Genomic DNA, 21336 nt, shown 5'->3' on the forward strand with positions numbered 1-21336 from the left:
CCTTCTCTGGACACGCTCCAACACCTCCATGTCTTTCCTGTAGTGAGGGCTCTTGGCCTTGTTGAACCTCATACAATTGGCCTCGGCCCATCGATCCAACCTGTCCAGATCCCTCTGTAGAGCCTCCCTACCCTCCACCAGATCAACCCTCCCTCCCAACTTGGTGTCATCTGCAAACTTACTGAGGGTGCACTCGATCCCCTCATCCAGATCACTGTTAACGATATTAAACAGAACTGGCCCCAATACTGAGCCCTGGGGAACACCACTTGTGACCCGCTGCCAACTGGATTTCACCCCATTCACCACCACCCTCTGGGCTCGTCCAGCCAGTTTTTTACCCAGTGAAGAGTACACCTATCCAAACATTAGCAGCCTGTTTCTCCAGGAGAATGCTGTGGGAGATGGTGTCAAAGTCTTTACTAAAGTCCAGGTAAACAACATCCACAGCCTTTCCCTCATCCACTAAGCAGGTCATCTTGTCATAAAAGGAGATGAGGTTAGTCAAGCAGGACCTGCCTTTCATAAACCCATTCTTTCATCCAGCTAAAATTTCCTTATATGCTACTGTGCCAGGATGCCCAAAGCTTTGTTGGCTTTTTTTTTATGTCAACAGTCCATTTTCTATTCATCTGCTATTATTCCTAGGAACTTAAATTCTTATTGGACAAACAGTGAACTGGCAGGCTCATAATATCACACACAGGGGGAAAACAAACATATGAATTTCAAGTGCATGTGCATGTTGCACGGACTACTTAGGAGGCTGTTTTATTGGATGTTATTTTTGCTGACTTTATTAAACACTTAAGAGACAAAGACATTTTTTGTTTAGAATTTTTCTTCCACCCACCTACACACTTAGGTAAGGACTGGGAAAGCTTCAGTCACAGAGTTGAATCACCTGGAAAGCACTTCTAGTAAAACAAGAAAGACCAGACTTGACAGTGCTGTTGTTTCTAAGATTTGAAATACAAATCTTCAGACCTAATTCATGTCACAATAATAGGTATAAAACTCCATAATCTGTCCTCGTATTTCAAACCTTTGAAATGGACTTGTGATATCCCTTCCCTTTCTATACTGAAAGGGATTACAAGCACCTGGGAGCCGCAAGCACTGAATATAGTAGCAAACAAAAAGGCTTACAACTACAGTTCCTGCTGTTGGGATCCAAGGTATAATGAGCAGCACAGCCACACCTAAATCCATTTGGTATGGCAAGGCACAAGTGACCACAATGGCCATTATTTTGCACACAATCATTCAAGCCATCCTGACGTGAAGAATGGAAGACCAATATATCCATCACAAAATCCAGATGGCCCTGAATAAGTGTCCTGTTCTTCCCACTGGTCTTGTCTGCTCTTTCTATACTGTGAAGATTCCAGTCTGTCCAGTAGATGTAGTCACTGTATTGGGTTAATCCAAACGGATGAGGTAGATCATCTGCTATGATTTCTCGTTCTTGTCCTGCAAAAATAAGGATAATCAGCTAAAGGACAATTCACAAGTCATGAAATGAAGATTGTGACTGGCATCAAGAAAAGGTTTTTTCTTCCCTTTTTAAAATAAAACCTCATTTCCCAAGTCAGCGTCATGGGATTCATTATTAAGCAGTATCTGCTCAAGAGGTAACCTAAACACTTGCATTCAAAAACCTTATCCTGATACCCTTTTGCCTATAGAGCCATTTGAATCTGTGCCAGGGTATTGGCATTTAAATAAATACTACTCTGTATGTCTCATGCTTATCGTCCCAAATAGATATTGGAAAACATATTCAAGAATACTATCAGCTCCAGGAATCACTTAGGCCAATAAAAACCCCAACTAATATGCATGAAGGCAATGACATACAACAAACTTGAGCTTCACAGAGAAACAACTATTAGAAATTATGGTGTTTCACTCAACAAACACGAATCTTTTGCAGTGCAATTTAATGTACAGCTACCCCACGAGATTAGGAAACCATTTGTTTGGCAGAAATCCCAATATTCCCACATTCAGTGGCTCAGTTAGCAATTTTCACAACAGATTTAACACCTTCTAGAGCACTGGATGGCGTCTGCCAGAGATGAACTACTAAAGTAGATAAAGTCTTACTGTAAATCACCTTCCTAAATATTTTCAAGAGTAAACCTCTATGAATCTCTGCCACTTTACATCAAATGAAGATGTAGCCTTCATCAGCATCGTCTCCTCCTGCCTCAAATAAACGTCCGATGCTAGATTCTACAGAACACCTTGTTTTTCTTCCCCTGCCCTACTTTCCATCATGCCCTCTCCCATTTGGCCAAGATTAGAGAAGGAATGAAAAACCCAAAAACTAGAACATGAAGCCACTTTCCTATAAACCACCAGAACTAAATATAGAGGCAACCTTCCCAATTACTTTTAGGCATCTAAAGTGTCCAGGTTAGGGGCACAGATATCCTGCACACTCTCAGGCAGGTACTTCTTAGAGCAATTCTTGTTCACAGCGATGAATTCAGGGGATAGGCTCTTTTGAAGGAAGCAGATAAGCTGTCTAATTGAATTTTGATAGTCGGTAGAGGGAGGAAAATCTGCTGAAAGAGTTATTTTTTCCTGTTGGGTAATGTTTATAATGCCCAAGATTAAGCTAGGACAGCATTCATTCATCCATCCATCCACTTAAGAGTGCTTTATTCATTGCTGGTGGGGCAGACGTTTCTATCAGCAACACTCATTCAGATTTCTCCTGGCAAGGAGACCAGCACTGCATAACGTAGGCCAAGTCTAATAACATTTCTTTAACCAATGAGCCCACTTGCTAGAAGTCTACCTGAGTCTTTATAATCTGCTAACTAAAAAGATATCATACAACATTGTTAGCTTTAGTGGTCAGCCTTCTGCTTTCTCACCACAAATAAATGTTAACAGTAGGTTCAGCTTTAGAACCAGTTTAATTTACCAGAGATTATTTCAATCTTGTGTTTCTTCTCAATGTCACAATCAGTTTCTAGTTCAAGCTTGCCTCCAGCTATTTTGTTTTTCTAAGTATAATGCAGTAGCTTAGTAACAGCTTTGATAGATTGTGCACTGTGGATGGAAAAAACCCAACTGTAGATAAAGAAACAATCTTACTGCAATTTCTAAACAGTAACATCCATTCAGCAGTTGTCATCCCAAAGCAACAAATACAAGAAATGCAAAATCAGTGATAGCCTTGGAATCCAAAACTGCATTGCTCTCTCTGTTTTCCTGAGCTTAGACTTTCTATACTCTGAAGATATGCACACACAATAACACCTTAAAAAAAATCTCACTCTGATTGGCACCTTTTCACAGATTAAAAAAAAAAAAAAGAGTTGCAGGGAAATTATATATATTATCAGTCAGAGCATTGCTGCAATAATCCTGTATAAGCTTGCTTAAATACTGTATGTTCTGCCACATAAACTTTAATTTTTACATTGGAATCCCAGAGGCATTAATTACCATCTCACAAAGGTCTCTCCTTGAAAATGGAACAGGGATAGGATGTCAGGTCAGGAACTTCTGGATTCCATTTCTGATCCTGTCACTGATTCACTGTGTGGCATTTGGAAACTTATATAAACTCTGTTTTCTCAAAAAGGAATTAATTTCTGCCTCAGCTAAAACCTTGAAGACCATTTAATATTTACAAAACATCTGGACAATACAAAAGCTCTATATCAGCTGCAGAAAACAAAACTCCCTTCTTTTATCCAGTTAGTTATCATGTCAATATCAACATCAAAGTTTAGTAGATCTTCACACACCCCTTGTATGTATAAATGAAATTCTAATGGAAGACATGAAAATGTGTAAAGTTGTGTACAAAACTTGTTATGATACACTGCAGAAGTAGCTGCACAACCTTCCAGATGGCAGGAAATGGAAGCAGTGTTTTGGTTTTGGTTTTGAGCTAATACAAATAGTCTGAAGCTGGAAACAGAGATAATACTTCAACAGAAAATTAGCATCCAGACTGAAAAGTCAGTGGTGGTTTACAGTGAACCTATAAGTTGTCCTCACTTTGAGAAACTCAGAGGTCATCTCTGCTTTGGTAAAACACAGGCAGTTTCATATCAATACCGAGAAATGGTATCATATGTCACCAACATTATAAATCATCATATAGTTATTAATTTAGGAAGCTTTTTTTTCTCTCATGAAACATTTAACTCTCCATTTCCTCTCATAAGAAAAATACACACACGGATTTAATACCAATTATATTATTCCAATTTCATATTATTCAATTACTTTACTACGGTCAGTGCATATTTCTGTACTGGCTGGTGTAATATAACACTAGATTACCTAGCATATTTGATGACTCAATCATGCTTGTGTCTAAGTCAGTCCAATATAGCCTTTGGTCTGCATAATCAATAGTGAGGTCATTGGCACGACCCACTTTATCCACCAAAGTGATGCTGTTTGTTCCGTCCATATACGCCCGAACAATCCTAGGTTTACCTCCCCATTCAGTCCAGTACATGTATCTGCAATGAGAAGTGGAACAAAAAGACTACATCAGCTAGGTAAGATTGTGTTTAGCTGCATGCTTTCATTTTTTAAAATTTATTTTCAGTTCTTTAAAAAAATAAAAAGGAATAACCCATGTGGTTATGTACAGTATTACAGTACTCCTTTTTTAGACAAAGGCAGAAAAATATGATTGACAATTCTTAATTTTTCATTGTAACCCATAGGGTTGCGGAGCGTTTATCGTCTTTTCAAAGACTCTGAAGAAATGGAGCTATATAAACTGCCAATTAACTTGTCACGTACAAGATATGTACACAAAGCTTTGAAAAACAACACCATCCCTTACCCTTTGGTAGGATCAAGAGCCAGAGACCTTGGGTTGTCCAAGTCCTTCCACACAAGCACCTGCCTATACTGTCCATCCAGGCGGGCTACTTCAATGCGATTGGTTCCAGTATCTGCCCAGTAGAGGTTCTTTCCCATCCAGTCTACAGCCATTCCCTCAGGATAATCTAGCCCAAACTCAATCACATGTTCAACAGAGCTCCCATTCATGAAAGCTCGGCTTATGGTCTGGAAAACAATTTTGTAAAAATATTACGGCATTTACAGATACCCCACTGAAATAAAAAGGAATAATTATTATGAAGTTTAGTGTACAAAAAGAAATTAGTAAGAAAAATCAGCCCATGTTACATTTTTAAAAATAAATTTCTGTTGTCAAAAAAGATATAGCAATTCACAGGATAAAAATCCCTGAATTTTCAGAAAGCTAGTGGTTTCTGATGTGCAGTCAAAGACATCTTAAAAGGATATGATTTTCAGAAAGCACTATGTATCTGCAGATTCTTCCTTGCCCCTTCTCCCTCTCTTCTGTTTGCACACAAAAAGTGAGGGGTTTTTGATTACTTAATTCACTGTAAAGTTTTAAGTCTCAGAAACACATCTCAATTCAGAGAAATCTGAATTAAATTGTTTCTCATGATCAGTCACCTGGAGCAAGTTTGCTGATCCCATCTACATTTTAGTTACGCACACTCAACAAAACAAGTCATAGGGCAAGGACCGCGTACATATAAATATGCCACTCCCAACAAGGAGTTGCACTGAAACAACCTCCAGGTACATAACTGGTAACTTCCAGGACCAATGTACAATTACCCACCCCTGTTATCAACACTAAGCAATCATTCTACATGCCTGCTAATATTTCAGCTATTAATTTCTTAATAATTTGAGAAATGAATGTATCAGGGTGTCCTGGTCTCAGCTGGGATAGAGTTAATTGTCCTCCTAGTAGCTGGTACACTGCTATGTTTTGAGTTCAGTACGAGAAGAATGTTAGGGGTTAAATCACAACACAGGGTTAAGAGACATTTTATATTTTTAAAGGTAAATGTCAAAACCAGAAATCATGTAGTATTTTTACAGGTATAACCCACATCTCAGAAGAAGTATAATCCCTTTTTGAAAATGAGTCCTCACACAACCAGAGGCAGGAGGATATCAGGGAAGTGGTGGTCAGCAAAGGAAAGGGAGATGGCTATGGGCTCTGAAGTTACACTACCTGCTGCTAAGCTGCAGGAGTTGGGGAATGACAGGGGGAATGAAAACCCAGACATGCCAAAACATACACTGATACATATGTGAAAATACAGTATGCTGGATAATTCAGCAGGCCACAAACAAGTAAAATGTTTTCTAGTTCTGCATAGAATGAGATGGATCTATGCACTGATGCAGCTGAAGTAATGTATTTTCCACTACAGATGGTTAAGACGACCGTAGCTCCAGCTCTCCACATGCTTGCGTGAGATTTATTTAGTAACTGTGTCTGCAGTACACTAATTTATTACATTCTCACTGTTCCTGAAGGAAAGGTATCCACACCACAAGCAGCACTGTTAACGCTGAAGCACAACCCTCATTAGTCTTCACAGAGAGAGTATGGAAACTGCACGTGCCCTGCAGTCACTAAAAGTGAGCTTTTCCCTATTATGACTTAGGCACATTGGCAAGGAAACTTTAATTGCTCTTGGAAAACCTATTAAGAGGCTAAACAGAGGAATTCAGTTCCAATGAAGTGAACCTGTCATTTTTCACCATTACTTAATTCACTTCAAAAAGCAAAGTAACACTGATGAACAGCACAACTCTCACTTTAGCATGCACCTGGATGTGAACCAAACACATCACAGGAAATGTCAAACTTCTGGGGAACACATTGAGATAGAACTGGGCGCAGGCAGGGGCTTAACAGTGTGGAGGGGACTGGACAAGTTCCCTGGCCTTTTCTGTGCCAAGCTGGAGCCACAGTCTAACAGCAACCAATCCAAAGTTCACTTGCCAAATGTTAATATTGAGTAAGATTGCCTTCCAAGTCAAAACTGGAAGAGGATAGAAAGCTTGGAGGGTTGCCAAGCTCAATGTTGAAATTACTGTGTGACATGAAAACAGCTTTTCTACAATAGATACATATATGGATGCAACACATGCAGCATCCAAGACTTAGGCATTCGGTATGAGCAGACACCACTTTGGATTTTTATTTGATGCAGAAGATGCCTATCACCCAACTGTGCATTCAACAATGCAACTGTCTTCATCTCCAAGAGTCTCCTTGGATGCAATTCAATGACACCATTAGCAACTGCAGGACGCATCATGTAACAGAGACCTTTGTTAGATCAAAGTAACTACTCTGTGGCTTTATATTCAGGGAATTCACACATCAGTAATACCTTCAAACTAACATCAGTCCAATAGATTCTGTTATCAGAGACATCAAAATCCAGAGCAGATGCTTCCTTGACTCCAGTAAGAGGAATAGCAACATCATTATTATTGGTTTCAAGGGAAATCCTATGAATTGCTGCTCTGCTTGTGAAAACTAAGAAGGCTTCAGGAATGATACAAGTCTTCATGTCACTCAGCAGCTCAAGGCCAATCGGACAGGCACACCTTGTCTCCTGGGGTGTAAAGAAACACAGATGGCTGCAACCTCCGTTGTTCTCTGCACATGAATTAGTTCCTTAAAAACAAAACAAAACAAAACAGATATTGGGGCGTTGTGGATATAGGGGGGAAGGAGGAGGGGGCAAGGCTGAGCGGAAACGTAGTGTAATTATAATTTTTCAAAATAAGTTAGCACTATGGGTTGTCAACAGGGAATTCTAAAAAAAAACATTCAAAACTGTTTCTTTCCCTCTACCCAAGGATTAGGAAGTTGGTCCTATCCCTCCTATAGTACAAATAACAGCTACAAAATATGTCTTTCTAGTTTTCCCAAAGATTAAATTCCTTCACTTAAGGCAGGTAATTACATACATGTTCTGCTTGGTTATTTTTGGCCAAGTATACCATCTTTGTATCTCTTTGAAACCACCAGTTTTACAAATGTTCAATGATACAAAATGGTGAGAAGAGCTGGATAACTGCAGTTCTTTTCCAGCTGTTTAATTTAAACCTGAGAAGATTCAATAGCAGAAGCAGCTCCAACAAGATCATCACAATCTCACACTTATTTTTTCATGTGAATGACCATGGCCAGATGGGGAGGGAATGTGGAGGGGGAAGTAAGGACCAAAAGATAAATGAGTTCCTTTCTCCATCTGCTGGAACCAAGGATTTAGGTATTTAAAGACTGTAACCACAAAAAAAATCTCCAACATCAGTCTCAACCAGGTTTCTTTTAATTTTCCCTTTTTAGAACTTACATATTTCAGACTGATGCCATAACTTGCAGCTTGAGGACTTGAATATCTTTCAAGTAAAGCTTCCTGAAAGGCTGGAAATCCATGTACTGGCAGGGTGTAATTTGACAACTTACTTTATATGATTCTGTTGCAACTATGCTCAGTAATTTTAATAGCTGACCAACAAATCCGTTTACTGGTATGCCCAGACTCCAAAGTCCCAGGTAGTAGACACATCTGTGGTGAACACGCACCTCTCATGAGTTGCTACTGAAGCCAGGAGGTCCTGTGACATACTCCTCTGCAGAATGCTAGCAGAGGACCTAAAACACTGGCTGCACCTTTCAGCAGATGCAGTGTAAGAGCACGAAGCTCCAGCTGCTGAATCCATGCTATGGGCAAGATTTAATTGTTAAGATTTAGCTAAGATTTAGGTGTTAAAGTTAAGTGCCACATGCCTTGAGGCAATGTTGTAATGGCCTCTAACTCTGCCTGTACCACCCAACACAGTAAAAAGCATTCTGCTACCTGAACATCACTGGGACTTTGTACTGGAAGAAAAGAACAACAGAAAATGGAGCAATTCTGTGACTGCCAGAAGTAATGATTCCTGTAGATTGGAGGCAGGAATAAAATTCTCCTCACAAAAAATTCAAAGAGTGTAGTGGAAGCTGTAGAAGATTTATATCAAATGTCACTAAAAACTGGAAGCCCATACTTCTTTTGCAACGCTATATTTTCACAACATTACAAACAATAGGTGCAGTTTTCCTTTAAAATGATTCAAACATGAGACCACAGTTATTCTCATTACAAGCAATCACCAGTTGCTTAATGAAAGCAAGCCCATCTAGAAACTACTATAGATCCATCCTATGATTGCTCATGCTTACCAAACACTTTGGTAACACTTGTTGCTTTAAGGCCCATTAAATCTGGCAGCTGATCAATAATGATGTCTCTGCTAGCCTTTATCTTGTGAACTCTTTCAATGCTTCGTCTCTGCCAGTCAGTCCAGTAGATGTAATCTCCCAGCAGCGTGAACCCAAATATATGTGGAAGCTTATCTTCTAGGAGGGTTTTCCTCATTGTTCCATCAATGTTTATGACCTATGGGATGCATGAGAAAAAAGGAAAAAATAATCTGCTTTAATGTGGGTACAACTAAAATGGCATTATCAATCATATTTTGACAAGTCCTCTATTTTTGCACAAGAACCCCCTGAAATTCACAGCATGCTTCTTTCAAAAAGAATGTACCTCTAGGTTTGTTGAAAGATAAATATATTGGAATGACAAGACTGAAAGTAGCTTATCTCACCCCTTCTCCACTGAAAACCCTAAGCAACATGAATTTAACTTGCATCAGTTCAAACCTGCAAAGACCACAGCAAAGGGAGTGGTTTTGGGGATGGGAGTGACGTTCAGGAGATTTTTGGTCTTCATTCATGTCTTCGTCTCACTACTGAACTCTCTCCCCAGAAACAAGGGATTGCTGGAGTGACATTCAGCACTCAATCATGGAGAACAGAGGCCATCAGAATTCTTTCAGGGCACAACAAGGCCATGTAGAATCTGCACTTTCTGGAATTTCAGTTTTTTACTATAAAAGAATTAAGTTTTTCTCACTCTTGTGTTAAGCAAGATCTTTAAGATGTAGAGTAAGTATTGACTTACATAAACTTGTATTCCTAAACCTGCAGAGAAAGCAGAATAGTACTGGAGATGGGATAAGCCCCACAGATATATATACACGCTATTGGTTTATTATTTCATAAGCAATTACTACAACGATCTCATGCTACCCCACTTTGCTTGGCCTAAGGAAAGAGATTCATATAGTCTGACCCTGATCAAGAATCACTGAGCAAGATAGGAAATTAAAATGTCCACATACAATTTCCCATACCACATGCCTAAAGTCACCCCCACCTACTACACAAACTGCAATAATCTTTTCAATCATCCAGACACCTCTTACCCATGGCAAAGAGTGTATATTTTTAAGACTCAGGCAAAATATTTATCTGACAAATCCCCAGATTATTCCCCATCCTACTTCTTGCAATTGGTAGCTGCAATATAACTGCAATATTTTTAAGGTGCTACTTGAAAATTTATACTGTAAGCAGCATCAAGTTCAGTATCATATTAAAACAAAAACAAAAGACCACAACTTAAGACAATTTATTTTTCAATGTGATTCAATCAAATCTCCATTTGTTGCTAGAAACGCTTCAAAGATGGACAACTGCTGTGCTTTAATTTAGGCTACTGTGGCCTGTGATAGGGGTTTTAAATAGTCTCCTCTTTACATTTGTTTATTCAGGCTCAAAATACTAAACCTGTACCTTGTAGGCGATTAAGCTGCCTTCACTGTACAATGCTTCTATTTTCTTGTGATTTAAAGACAGCTATGGTCATTTCAATATTGTATTCCCTGACTTTTAAATTGCTAAATGTTCAAGCAATATTTATTTCTTATTAAAGAATGTCTAAAACTTAAATGCAATGTAATATTAAACCATTAAGTGCCTAACAATATTGTGGGCAGTCAAAATCAACCATCGGGAGGAAATAGTTAGTGACCTAATATGCCATCTGGACACTCACAAGTCTATGGGACCAGATGGGATCCATCCAAGAATACTGAGGGAGCTGGCAGAGGAGCTTGCCAAGCCAATCTCCATCATTTATCAGCAATCCTGGTCAACAGGGGAGGTCCCAGATGACTGGAGGCTTGCCAATGTGATGCCCATTTACAAGAAGGGTCAGAGGGAGGATCCGGGGAACTACAGGCCTGTCAGCCTGACCTCAGTACCAGGAAAGATTATGGAGCAGTTCATCTTGAGTGCGCTCACATGGCATGTGCAGGACAAACAGGGGATCAGGCCCAGCCAGCACGGGTTCATGAAAGGCAGGTCCTGCTTGACCAACCCGCCTAGAGGATGAGGGAAAGGCTGTGGATGTTGCCTACCTGGACTTTAGTAAAGACTTTTGACACTGTCTCTCATGGCATACTCCTTGAGAAGCTGGCAGCTCATGGCTTCGACAAGTGTACTCTTCACTGGGTAAAAAACTGGCTGGATGGACGAGCCCAGAGGGTGGTGGTGAATGGGGTGAAATCCAGTTGGCAGTGGGTCACAATGGTGTTCCCCAGGGCTCAGTATTGGGACGAGTTCTGTTTAATATCGTTAACAGTGAGGGGGGATCGAGTGCACCCTCAGTAAGTTTGCAGATGACACCAAGTTGGGAGAGAGGGTTGATCTGGTGGAGGGTAGGAAGGCTCTACAGAGGGATCTGGACAGGTTGGATCGATGGGCTGAGGCCAACTGTATGAGGTTCAACAAGGCCAAGTGCTGGGTCCTGCACTTGGGTCACAACAACCCCATGCAGCGCTACAGGTTTGGGGAAGAGTGGCTGCAAAGCTGCCCGGCAGAAAAAGACCTGGGGGTGCTGGTTGACAGCCGGCTGAATACGAGCCAGCAGTGTGCCCGGGTGGTTAAGGCGGCCAACGGCATCCTGGCCTGTATCAGAAATAGTGTGGCCAGCAGGAGCAGGGAGGTGATTGTCCTCCTGTACTCGGCACTGGTGAGGCTGCACCTTGAGTACTGTGTTCAGTTTTGGGCCCCTCACTACAGGAAAGACATGGAGGTGCTGGAGCGTGTCCAGAGAAGGGCAACGGAGCTGGTGAGGGGCCTGGAGCACAAGTCTTATGAGGAGCGGCTGAGGGAACTGGGGTTGTTTAGCCTGGAGAAAAGGAGGCTGAGGGGAGACCTTATCACTCTCTACAACTACCTGAAAGGAGGTTGTAGTGAGGTGGGTGTCAGTCTCTTCTGTCAGGTGGATGGTGATAGGACAAGAGGAAATATTGCGCCAAGGGGAGGTTTAGATGGGATATTAGGAAAAATTTCTTCACTGAAAGGGTTATCAAGCATTGGAACAGGCTGCCCAGGGAAGTGCTTGAGTCACCATCCTTAGAGGTATTCAAAAAGCGCGTAGACAAGGCACTTCAGGACATGGTTTAGTAGGCATGGTTGATGGTTGGACTCAGTGATCTTGAAGGTCTTTTCCAACCTAAATTATTCAGTTTTACCACAATTTAATACAGATATAATAAAACAGTAAGTTGTAAGGCTCTGTCCATACATGGTAAGCAGCAGAAGCACCTACGATTTCTTTTTTTAAGATGACCAATGACAATCACCACAACTTACTAAATTAGCATGTGAATTTCAGTACGTTCATGCACACCCATGGGAGATATTCAAATAAATTAAAAAATGAAATCTCTACTTTGAAATCTTATAATACTTTACAAATTTGTGAAAACAACATGCATTATTACTGTGACACAGTTAATTTGGGCACAACATCTCCCCTTTAGAGAAACACAAATAAGATGTGGTCACCAATTTTACTACATGAATTTTACCTGAAAAAAAATCTTAAATCCTAGCACACTGAATTGGGTTTGTGTGGTAAGGTTTTGGTAGCAGGGGGGCTACAGGCGTGGCTTCTGTGAGAAGCTGCTGGAAGCTTCCCCTGTGTCCAACAGAGCCAATGCCAGCCAGCTCCAAGATGGATCCGCTGCTGGCCAAGGCTGAGCCCATCAGAGATAGTGGTAGTGCCTCTGGGAGAATGTATTTAAGAAGGGGAAAAAAGTCACTGCCTAACAAACTGAAGCTGGACAGAGGAGTGAGGACATGTGAGAGAAACAACCCTGTGGACACTAAGGTCAGTGAAGAAGGAGGGGGAGGAGATGCTCCAGGCGCTGGAGCAGAGATTCCCCTGCAGCCCATGGTGGGGAAGACCATGGTGAGGCAGGCTGTCCCACTGCAGCTCATGGAGGTCCACGGTGGAGCAGATATCCACCTGCAGCCCATGGAGGACCCCACGCCGGAGCAGGTGGGTGCCCAAAGGAGGCTGTGACCCTGTGGGAAGCCCGCGCTGGAGCAGGCTCCTGGCAGGACCGGTGGAGAGAGGAGCCCATGCTGGAGCAGTTCGTGAAGAACTGCAGCCTGTGGGAAGGACCCACGTTGAAGAAGTTCGCGAAGAACTGTCTCCTGTGGGAGGGACCCCACGCTGGAACAGGGCAAGAGTGAGGAGTCCTCCCCTTGAGGAGGAAGGAGCGGCAGAGACAATGTATGATGAACTGACCCCAACCCCCATTCCCCATCCCCCTGTGCCGCTGGAGGGGAGGAGGTGGAGAAAATCAGGAGTGAAGTTGAGCCGGGAAGAAGGGAGGGGTGGGGGGAAGGTGTTTCAAGATTTGGGTTTATTTCTTATTATCCTAGTCTGATTTGATTGGTAATAAATTAATTTTCCCCAAATTGAGTCTGTTTTGCCCATGATGGTAATCGGTGAGTGATCTCTCCGTGTCCTTATCTTGACCCACGAGCCTTTCATTATATTTTCTCTCTCCTGTCCAGCTGAGGAGGGGGAGTAATAGAGCAGCTTTGGTGCGCACCTGGCATCCAGCTAGGGTCAACTCACCACACACACGGGACACACACTACATCTTCCAGGCACCACCAGCCTAGCAGCAGAGATGCGCAGTCAACTACTGCATCCTATATTTACCTATGCTGTACACAAAAATCATCGCTATAACACAGTCTATCTTGCAACACTAGAGTGCAGATGTCTTAAACCACTGAGAAAAACAACTTCACAAGAACTTTAAGACTATCTAGTAGCTTATGTGAAATTGAACACATGCTACAAAGGTAAACTTCTGGATTCCTTCCATACAAAAAGCCTCCTGCTGGAGACAGTTAAAAATAACTGTCATTCCTGAAAACTAAGTTTCAGAGGAGTTTTGTGTCAGCCCATCAACCTCCGATTCTTTTACTACTTGATGAAGTACCAGAGACTGAAGATTAATGTCTTTTTATTTTGTTAAACTAAATAGAGTATACTGGGGAAAAAAAAAAAAAGACGACTGTATCTGTGGTTAAAAGCCAAATGGTTCTGCAATTATCTCATTACATCATGTCCAGACAAACCCCAAATGCTCACTTATTTAAAACAGTATCAATCCCACAGGCAGTACTGCAGGTTCAAAAGTTCATCATGCATACTCAGGTGCTGGAGCCAAACTGGTACCACACTAAGTAAACAAGACACCATTTCCTTTACAACAATGCATCAGCAGGATGGTGATCAAACTACCACATTTCCAACTACTTTTACAGACATGGACAGTAAAAGTATAATTCAAACACTAGAGCTGCTGACTAAAATACACCAGACAAAGATTGGATCCAAGGATGCAGAAACACACATTATTTAAATCCATGTGCACCTCTGGATGTTGCAGATGAACTTCATGAACCTCATGAAGTTCAAGAAGGCCAAGTGCAAGGTCCTGCACCTGGGTCTGGGCAATCCCAAGCACAAATACAGGCTGGGCAATGAGTGGATTGAGCAGCCCTGCCGAGAAGGACTTGGGGATACTGGTGGACAAAAAATTGGACATGAGCTGTCAAATGTGCACTTGCAGCTCAGAAAGCCAATCATGTCCTGGGCTGCATAAGAAGCAGTGTGGCTGGCAGTCAAGGGAAGCGATTCTCCCCCTCTACGCTGCTTTTGTGAGACCCTACCTACAGTACTGCATCCAGCTCTGGAGTTCCCAGTACAAGACAGACAGGGACCTGTTAGAGTGAGTCCAGAGAAGGGCCACAAAAATGATCTGAGGGCTGGAAGACTTCTGCTATGAAGAAAGGCTGAAGAGTTGGGATTGTTCAGCCTGGAGAAGAGAAGGCTCTAGGAAGACCTTATTGCAGTATTCCTACATTATATGGCTGTTCAAGCATAGTGGGAATGGAGATCCAAAATGTGGAATCAGATAGCAATAAAATACTTAATGACTTATATTTTGGCTAAGTCGATGGAATAAATGTTTGCTCTCTGCCTCTGAAACATCCCTCCCCAGAATCCTGTGGGCAGAACACCTACGAATCCAAGCAGGCTTCCCTTGCATGCAGAAGGGCAGCTCTGACTTGGAGGATTTTTCTGTGCCATGGGCAATCAAGCCTTCTTAGTGGTAGCTAATTCATGGCAACAGGCAGGAAACACTAACTAACCATGAGACCATCTTCTAGTACCATCTAGGGCAAAGCCTGAACAGCGAGCTGTCGCATGCAGTTCAATACAGGTACATATACATGGTCTTTACTTCAAATTTTGCTGCCAACCATCTTCCCAGAGATCTACCTCTACTCTAGCATATTAACTGAAACCATGAGGATCCAAAATAAAACCCTACAAACAGGCCTCACAATATGGCCAAAAGCACAACTCCTTTCACTAAAAAGGCACAGCTAATAAAATACCGTATTAAATCATCATTTAATATCTGAAATGGTGTGTAGCCAGCCAACTGCAGCCAATGGGAAGCTGTTATGGTGCATTCTTTATCATTTAGCACAAAGAGATTAGCATAGGCTTTTTTCTACTCAGGGTTTTCATCCTCTTTCTATAACTGATAAATAGATCTCGACTTGGGTCAAAGGATAAATGCAACACTAAATCTGTTGTGCTTTCCATACGAAACACTGAAAGCTCCCCTTGAACAGAGGCACACACTAAAAGTCCCTGATTAGTCTTAAGACTTCAATGACAAATCTCCTAACAAGGCATCACTAAGCTCAGCTAAAATCTGTTGTGGGCAAAATGAAATCAACATCAAACACCTTAATGAACCGAATTACACAAAAACCATGATAAGGTGTGATTTTTTTTTTTTAGATGCTGCTACAGTGTATGCAAAATAATTTAACAAATATTTCCAAATATAACACTCAAAAGCTCTTGGCTCTTTGAAGAAGATTAAAGTAAAACAATGCAATTAAATTCTACACATCAGCATGATTCATATAGTCAAGTTATATTTCAGGTGCATCTGTGAAAAAACCAACTATTCAGCATACATATAGGATGTCTTTTGACAGAACAGCAAAGAGAACACTTTGCTCCTATATTTAATTCATTAAGATAAAACAAAATTTATTCAACTGCTACAGACAAAACTGTAGTCAAATGGAAACCAGTTCTTGGGCTGAGCTAAATCACTATGTGAGCAGTAAGCAGACATAGCAGGTTGGCAACAGTAAAATGACATGACTGCCATATTATTAGGAGACCCACGTGGTGGGCTTGTGGATCTATGACTCTTCTCTTGTGGATCTATTCCTCTTCAACTGTGGAAGAGGTGAGCTACACTTTCTTTTGCTGTGAGGGTGACTGAGAACTGAAACAGGCTGCCCAGGGAGGTTGTGGAGTCTCCATCCTTGGAGGTATTCAAAAACCATCTGGTCACAGTCTTGGGCTTCTGGCTGCAGATGGCCCTGTCTGAGCAGGGGCGTTGGACCAGATGACCTCCAGAGGTCCCTTCCAACCTCAACCAGCCTGTGATTCTATGAATGGCTTCTAACAATTCTCACCAGAAGACTCTAAAAAAGGCATCTTGAGTGAAAAATGTCAAGTCTTCTTTGGCTGGAGAAAGAAATTGTGAGACAAATCATGTGGATGGCAGTCAACAGGGAGAGAAAAAGACAAAGAAAAATGGAGAGAAGTAGAAAACTCGAGAGGGTAAAGAAGCCTGTCCCAAAAAGAGAAGAATGAAGCAGCTGTGAGCAGTCTGTACCACAGTCTATATTCAGCTGAGTATAAGCCATTCGTTAACATTTCCAACAGCTGAAACACAACCACCTTTCATCAGTGCTTTGGGATAAAAGTGAACTCCTGTTTTTTTTCTGGTCTGAAGGGCCTTGATGCCAGGCATGTATTGGCAGACACTGGCAAGCAGAAAAGAGAATAACATGAAAACAAACAGTACCAGAACCCATATATCAAAAAAGGGTGGGGGTGGGCAGACAACAGACATATCTGGCCATTTTCCACAAAAAAAGACTACATGAGTCTCTTAGCAATCTGTTACCTCAAACACTTGAGTAAGACTCAAGAATTTAGAAAACAGTTCCTCTTTGTTCTCAATAATTTCTGTCCACCTTGACGGTATTTAGGCTACCTGGTAAAAGCTGCCTCATAAATAAAATTCATCAGGTTTCTATTGTCATTATATTTCATAGATTAATCCTACATGTACTATTGTGGTTGTTCTTTCAGGTCATTCTCATTGCAGGTAAGTTTTGATGTTGATGTACATTTTCATTATTATTTTCTGAACTTTCACATTGCTTAGGTGTTGGTTGCCAATTGCAAACTATCAGCACCCACCTACCTTTAGAATAATCTATGAACCAAGACAGCAGGGAGAATGAATCTATACAACATCATGAGTGAAACACCCCTACTGAACTGTGGATAACAATTTGCCATTTGCAAATACACAGTGACACACCACCACTCTTTTCTTACATATTCTTCTCCTTTCTCTAAGAGACATTTCCTCATTTCTCACTGCAGAACATGTCATTTTAGCTTGTTGAGGATACAGCATGACAAGATACTTCTCTATGGCTACACACAAAGGTCATATTTTCATGCATAATACAAAAGCTACTATGAGATGCTGAGTAAAGAGAATTCCAAGGAGGATTATCAAATGTCAGTACTCTTTTTTGGCAACCTTCCCTCACAAGTACCTTTACAGCCTCCTACAGCTAAAGCATGGTAGTAATGACAAACCATCCCTGCTGCTAGGCTCTATCTTGCAGCTGTGGCAGTATGCTATGGCTGGTAGGGCAGCGATGCCTGTCCTAGAGACACGCAAAGTAGCTGGTGTGTAATACCAAATTAAAGCCATTGGTAAAAGAGCCCGCACTCAAACTTTTTCTGATAGTCTTACACACACACAAAAAAAATTCTCAACAATCTAGCAATGTCGGCTTCTTGACGGGATACTCGAAAACTGTTTGTTCTAAATGCAATGACTCCAGCACATTTTCTTTATCCATTTGTTCTGTTTCAAACAGATTAAAATCTACACTTACAGATTAATGTAAGAGAGTTAAGTAGTGACTTGTTAAAAAAAACCCAACCTAACCACCTACAAAGATGCCAAATGAACAGAGTGTAAATTTACATTATGAAAAATAGTAGTTTACAGTCATCTCCCATTTTCTCTGGGAATAATATAAACAAAATACATTCTTATTCTTGTGTTCATATTATCACTGTGTGAAGTGGTTATTTATCTGCAGTGTTGATCTGTTCGTATTTTTCCATATCAAATCACCACTACACCTGATTTTCTCCTAGGACTTAACAAAATCTTATTAGTTCCAGAGAGCATACTGCATTTTCAGACAGACTTTTGAAAACACGAGCACATCTAATAAGCTCTAACAGACAGTGATCAATGGATAAATTTCTTCTTGTTGGAAAGGTTGTGTTAACATGACTGTGATTTTGAACCTGCTTATATTTTATAAACCTCATCTAGGAGTAGCTAATGTTCTCCGTATGAGGTACACCAGCCTGGTATTTCCAGAACTTTGCTCTGCTTACAGAATATCAAAGGCTTAAGAGTGCAGCTGGTCAATTCTGCAACTTGTCTCAGAAGCAGAAACATGATGGTATGCTTCGGAACACCTTAACTAGGGAAAAAGTTAAACACAAACATTCTTAAAATAATTTATGGCAACTGGTGGCTAGACCCTAAAGTATAGAGGATCTACTGAATTAGTATTTCAGTTTTATTTTTAGGTAGAAGTTGCTTATTTAATACACTTTAGGGAAATTTTATCTTCTGTAAATACTTTCTCATTCTTAAGTGTTGACCACCATGAGTTAAGTTTAAAGGGGCATGTAACAACTCTGAAATTTAGCTAACATCCACTATGAAAACAATACACCTTTCCAACTTCTAGTTAACTAGCCTGGGACAGGTGAAGAAGAATTTTTACAATAATATTTTTAAAACACACCTATCTTAATTTTTCTCACTTCTCTCCTGATTTCCCTTTTCTTCAAAGGGATTTGAAAAGTCCGGTGAGATCTTTACCCTCTCCTTTCCAAATCCAAACATCTTCCCAACTCTATAGACAGCTAGAAGTCTGTGAAAATAGCACATCATATAAATATTTAACATGTTGTACTCCTGCTGATGAAACTGGGACTGCAAGCACATTTATAAGCTACATGTATGTCGTGGTTTCAGCCCAGCCGGTAACAAAGGACCATGCAGCCGCTCACTCACTCCTCCCGCCCCCCTCCGGTGGGATAGGGAGGAGAATCGGAGGAGAGAAAAGAAAAAAAAAAAAACCAAAAACCTGGAACCTCGAGGGCTAAGCTAAAGGCAGTTTACTGGGACAACACACAAAAAAAGAGAAGTTACAACAACAACAACGGTACTAATAAAAGAATATACAAAAGGAGTGATGCACAGTGCAACTGCTCACCACCCGGGACCCGACGCTCCGCTACTTCCCCCACGAAAGTCGAGAGAGCTCCCCCCGGCCTGCTCCCCATTTATATACTGAGCATGATGTCACATGGTATGGAATAGCTCCTGGGCCAGTTCAGGTCAGCTGCCCCGGCTATGCCCCCCACCTCCCACGTTCCTGTAAAAATTAACTGTATCCCAGCTGAACCCAGGACATTATCCACCCCTTATTCTATACCATCTACATCATGCCCAGATCTTACATTTTCCAATTAACCACTACCACTTTCCTTGTCTTATATATATATGTATATGGACCCCCCCCCCAAATAGTATTCCCTTAGTCTATGGGCTATCCCTCTAATGTGCCCATCAATTTTATTTAGTCCATGACTTTGGGGCTCCATCTGTTGTAACAGTCCTTCAGGATAGGAGAGATGGTGTGAGGTGTTGTGTTGTTGTATGCTGCCTCTGGAACTTGTGGCTGGTACACTTGGTGCAACCCACACCCTTGGTCTGCAGGTCAAAGATGTTGATCTCGGGGAAATTGCTGGGCACCAGTTCAAGTTCTATCACTGTTGTACTTGGCTCAGTTTCAAAGTCCATCCTGCAGTCATTTGGGTAATTCTTACAGTAATACCCTTGATATGGCATATAGACACTGTAGATACAATGACATACATTGGCAGGTTATTTAGCAGTTAAATATCATACAGCCTAATTCACTGGCCATTCTCTCCCAAAATCAAATCTCCCTGAGGTACACATCAAACTTCCCCATCCTTCTGCATCACTCACCAGGTGTACCCAGGTCCTTGAGCAAAAACAATCCCTTGGATGGGTTTGCCTCTGCTTGAGGGAGGACTAACCCAGACTGTCTTTCCTAACATACTCCTCATGTGCACTACAGGGACTTTATCCCCTTCTACAGTATGTGGAAGTCTTGGTTGGGCGGGGCCAGCCCAATTGGCAGATCCTCTAGTATTAACTAACCAGGTGGCTTTTGTTAAATGTGTATCCCAGTGTTTGAAAGTTCCCCCCCCTCATTGCTCTCAATGTAGTTTTCAGCAGTCCATTGTTATCGTTCGATTTTTCCGGGGGCTGGTGCGTGATAAGGGACGTGATATACCCACTCAATGCCATGTTCTTTGGCCCAGGTGTCTATGAGGTTGTTTCGGAAATGAGTCCCATTGTCTGACTCGATTCTTTCTGGGGTGCCGTGTTGCCATAAAACTTTCTCTTCAAGGCCCAGGATAGTGTTCTGGGCAGTGGCGTGGGACACAGGGTATGTTTCCAGCCATCCAGTGGTTGCTTCCACCATTGTAAGCACATGGCACTTGCCTTGGCGGGTTCGTGGGAGTGTGATATAGTCAATCTGCCAGGCCTCCCCCTGTTTATATTTCAGCCATCGCCCTCCATACGACAGGGGTTTTAGCCGCTTGGCTTGCTTAATTGCAGCACATGTTTCACATTCATGGATGACCTGTGCGATAGTGTCCATGGTCAAGTCCACCCCTCGATCACGAGCACATCTATATGTTGCATCTCTTCCCTGATGGCCTGAGGTATCGTGGGCCCACTGAACCATAAATAGCTCACCCCCATGTTGCCAGTCCAGGTCCACCTGAGACACTTCAATCTTGGCGGCCTGATCTGCCTGCTGGTTGTTTTGATGTTCTTCAGTGGCCCGACTCTTGGGTACATGAGCATCTATGTGATGTACTTTTACCACTAGCTTCTCTATCCGAACAGCGATATCTTGCCACAGCACGGCAGCCCAAATGGGTTTACCTCTGCGCTGCC

At 41.7% G+C, this 21336-nt stretch overlaps 1 protein-coding gene across 2 annotated transcripts in view; it reads right to left on the minus strand.

Moving 5' to 3' along the window:
• The window catches only part of LRP5 (LDL receptor related protein 5), a 178186-nt gene that overhangs the window by 36133 nt on the left and 120717 nt on the right, over positions 1-21336 (minus strand). For both annotated transcript variants that reach the window (XM_069803476.1, XM_069803474.1), the window contains exons 8-12: positions 9074-9290; positions 7227-7516; positions 4832-5058; positions 4315-4499; positions 1150-1473 (exon numbers count right to left, since the gene is read on the minus strand). In XM_069803476.1, coding sequence (XP_069659577.1) covers positions 1150-1473; positions 4315-4499; positions 4832-5058; positions 7227-7516; positions 9074-9290 — 1243 coding nt within the window. The remainder of the gene's footprint in view (positions 1-1149; positions 1474-4314; positions 4500-4831; positions 5059-7226; positions 7517-9073; positions 9291-21336) is intronic.

Source organism: Haliaeetus albicilla, chromosome 16 (assembly GCF_947461875.1).
Source record: "Haliaeetus albicilla chromosome 16, bHalAlb1.1, whole genome shotgun sequence".
In the NCBI taxonomy this organism is placed as follows: Eukaryota; Metazoa; Chordata; class Aves; order Accipitriformes; family Accipitridae; genus Haliaeetus; species Haliaeetus albicilla.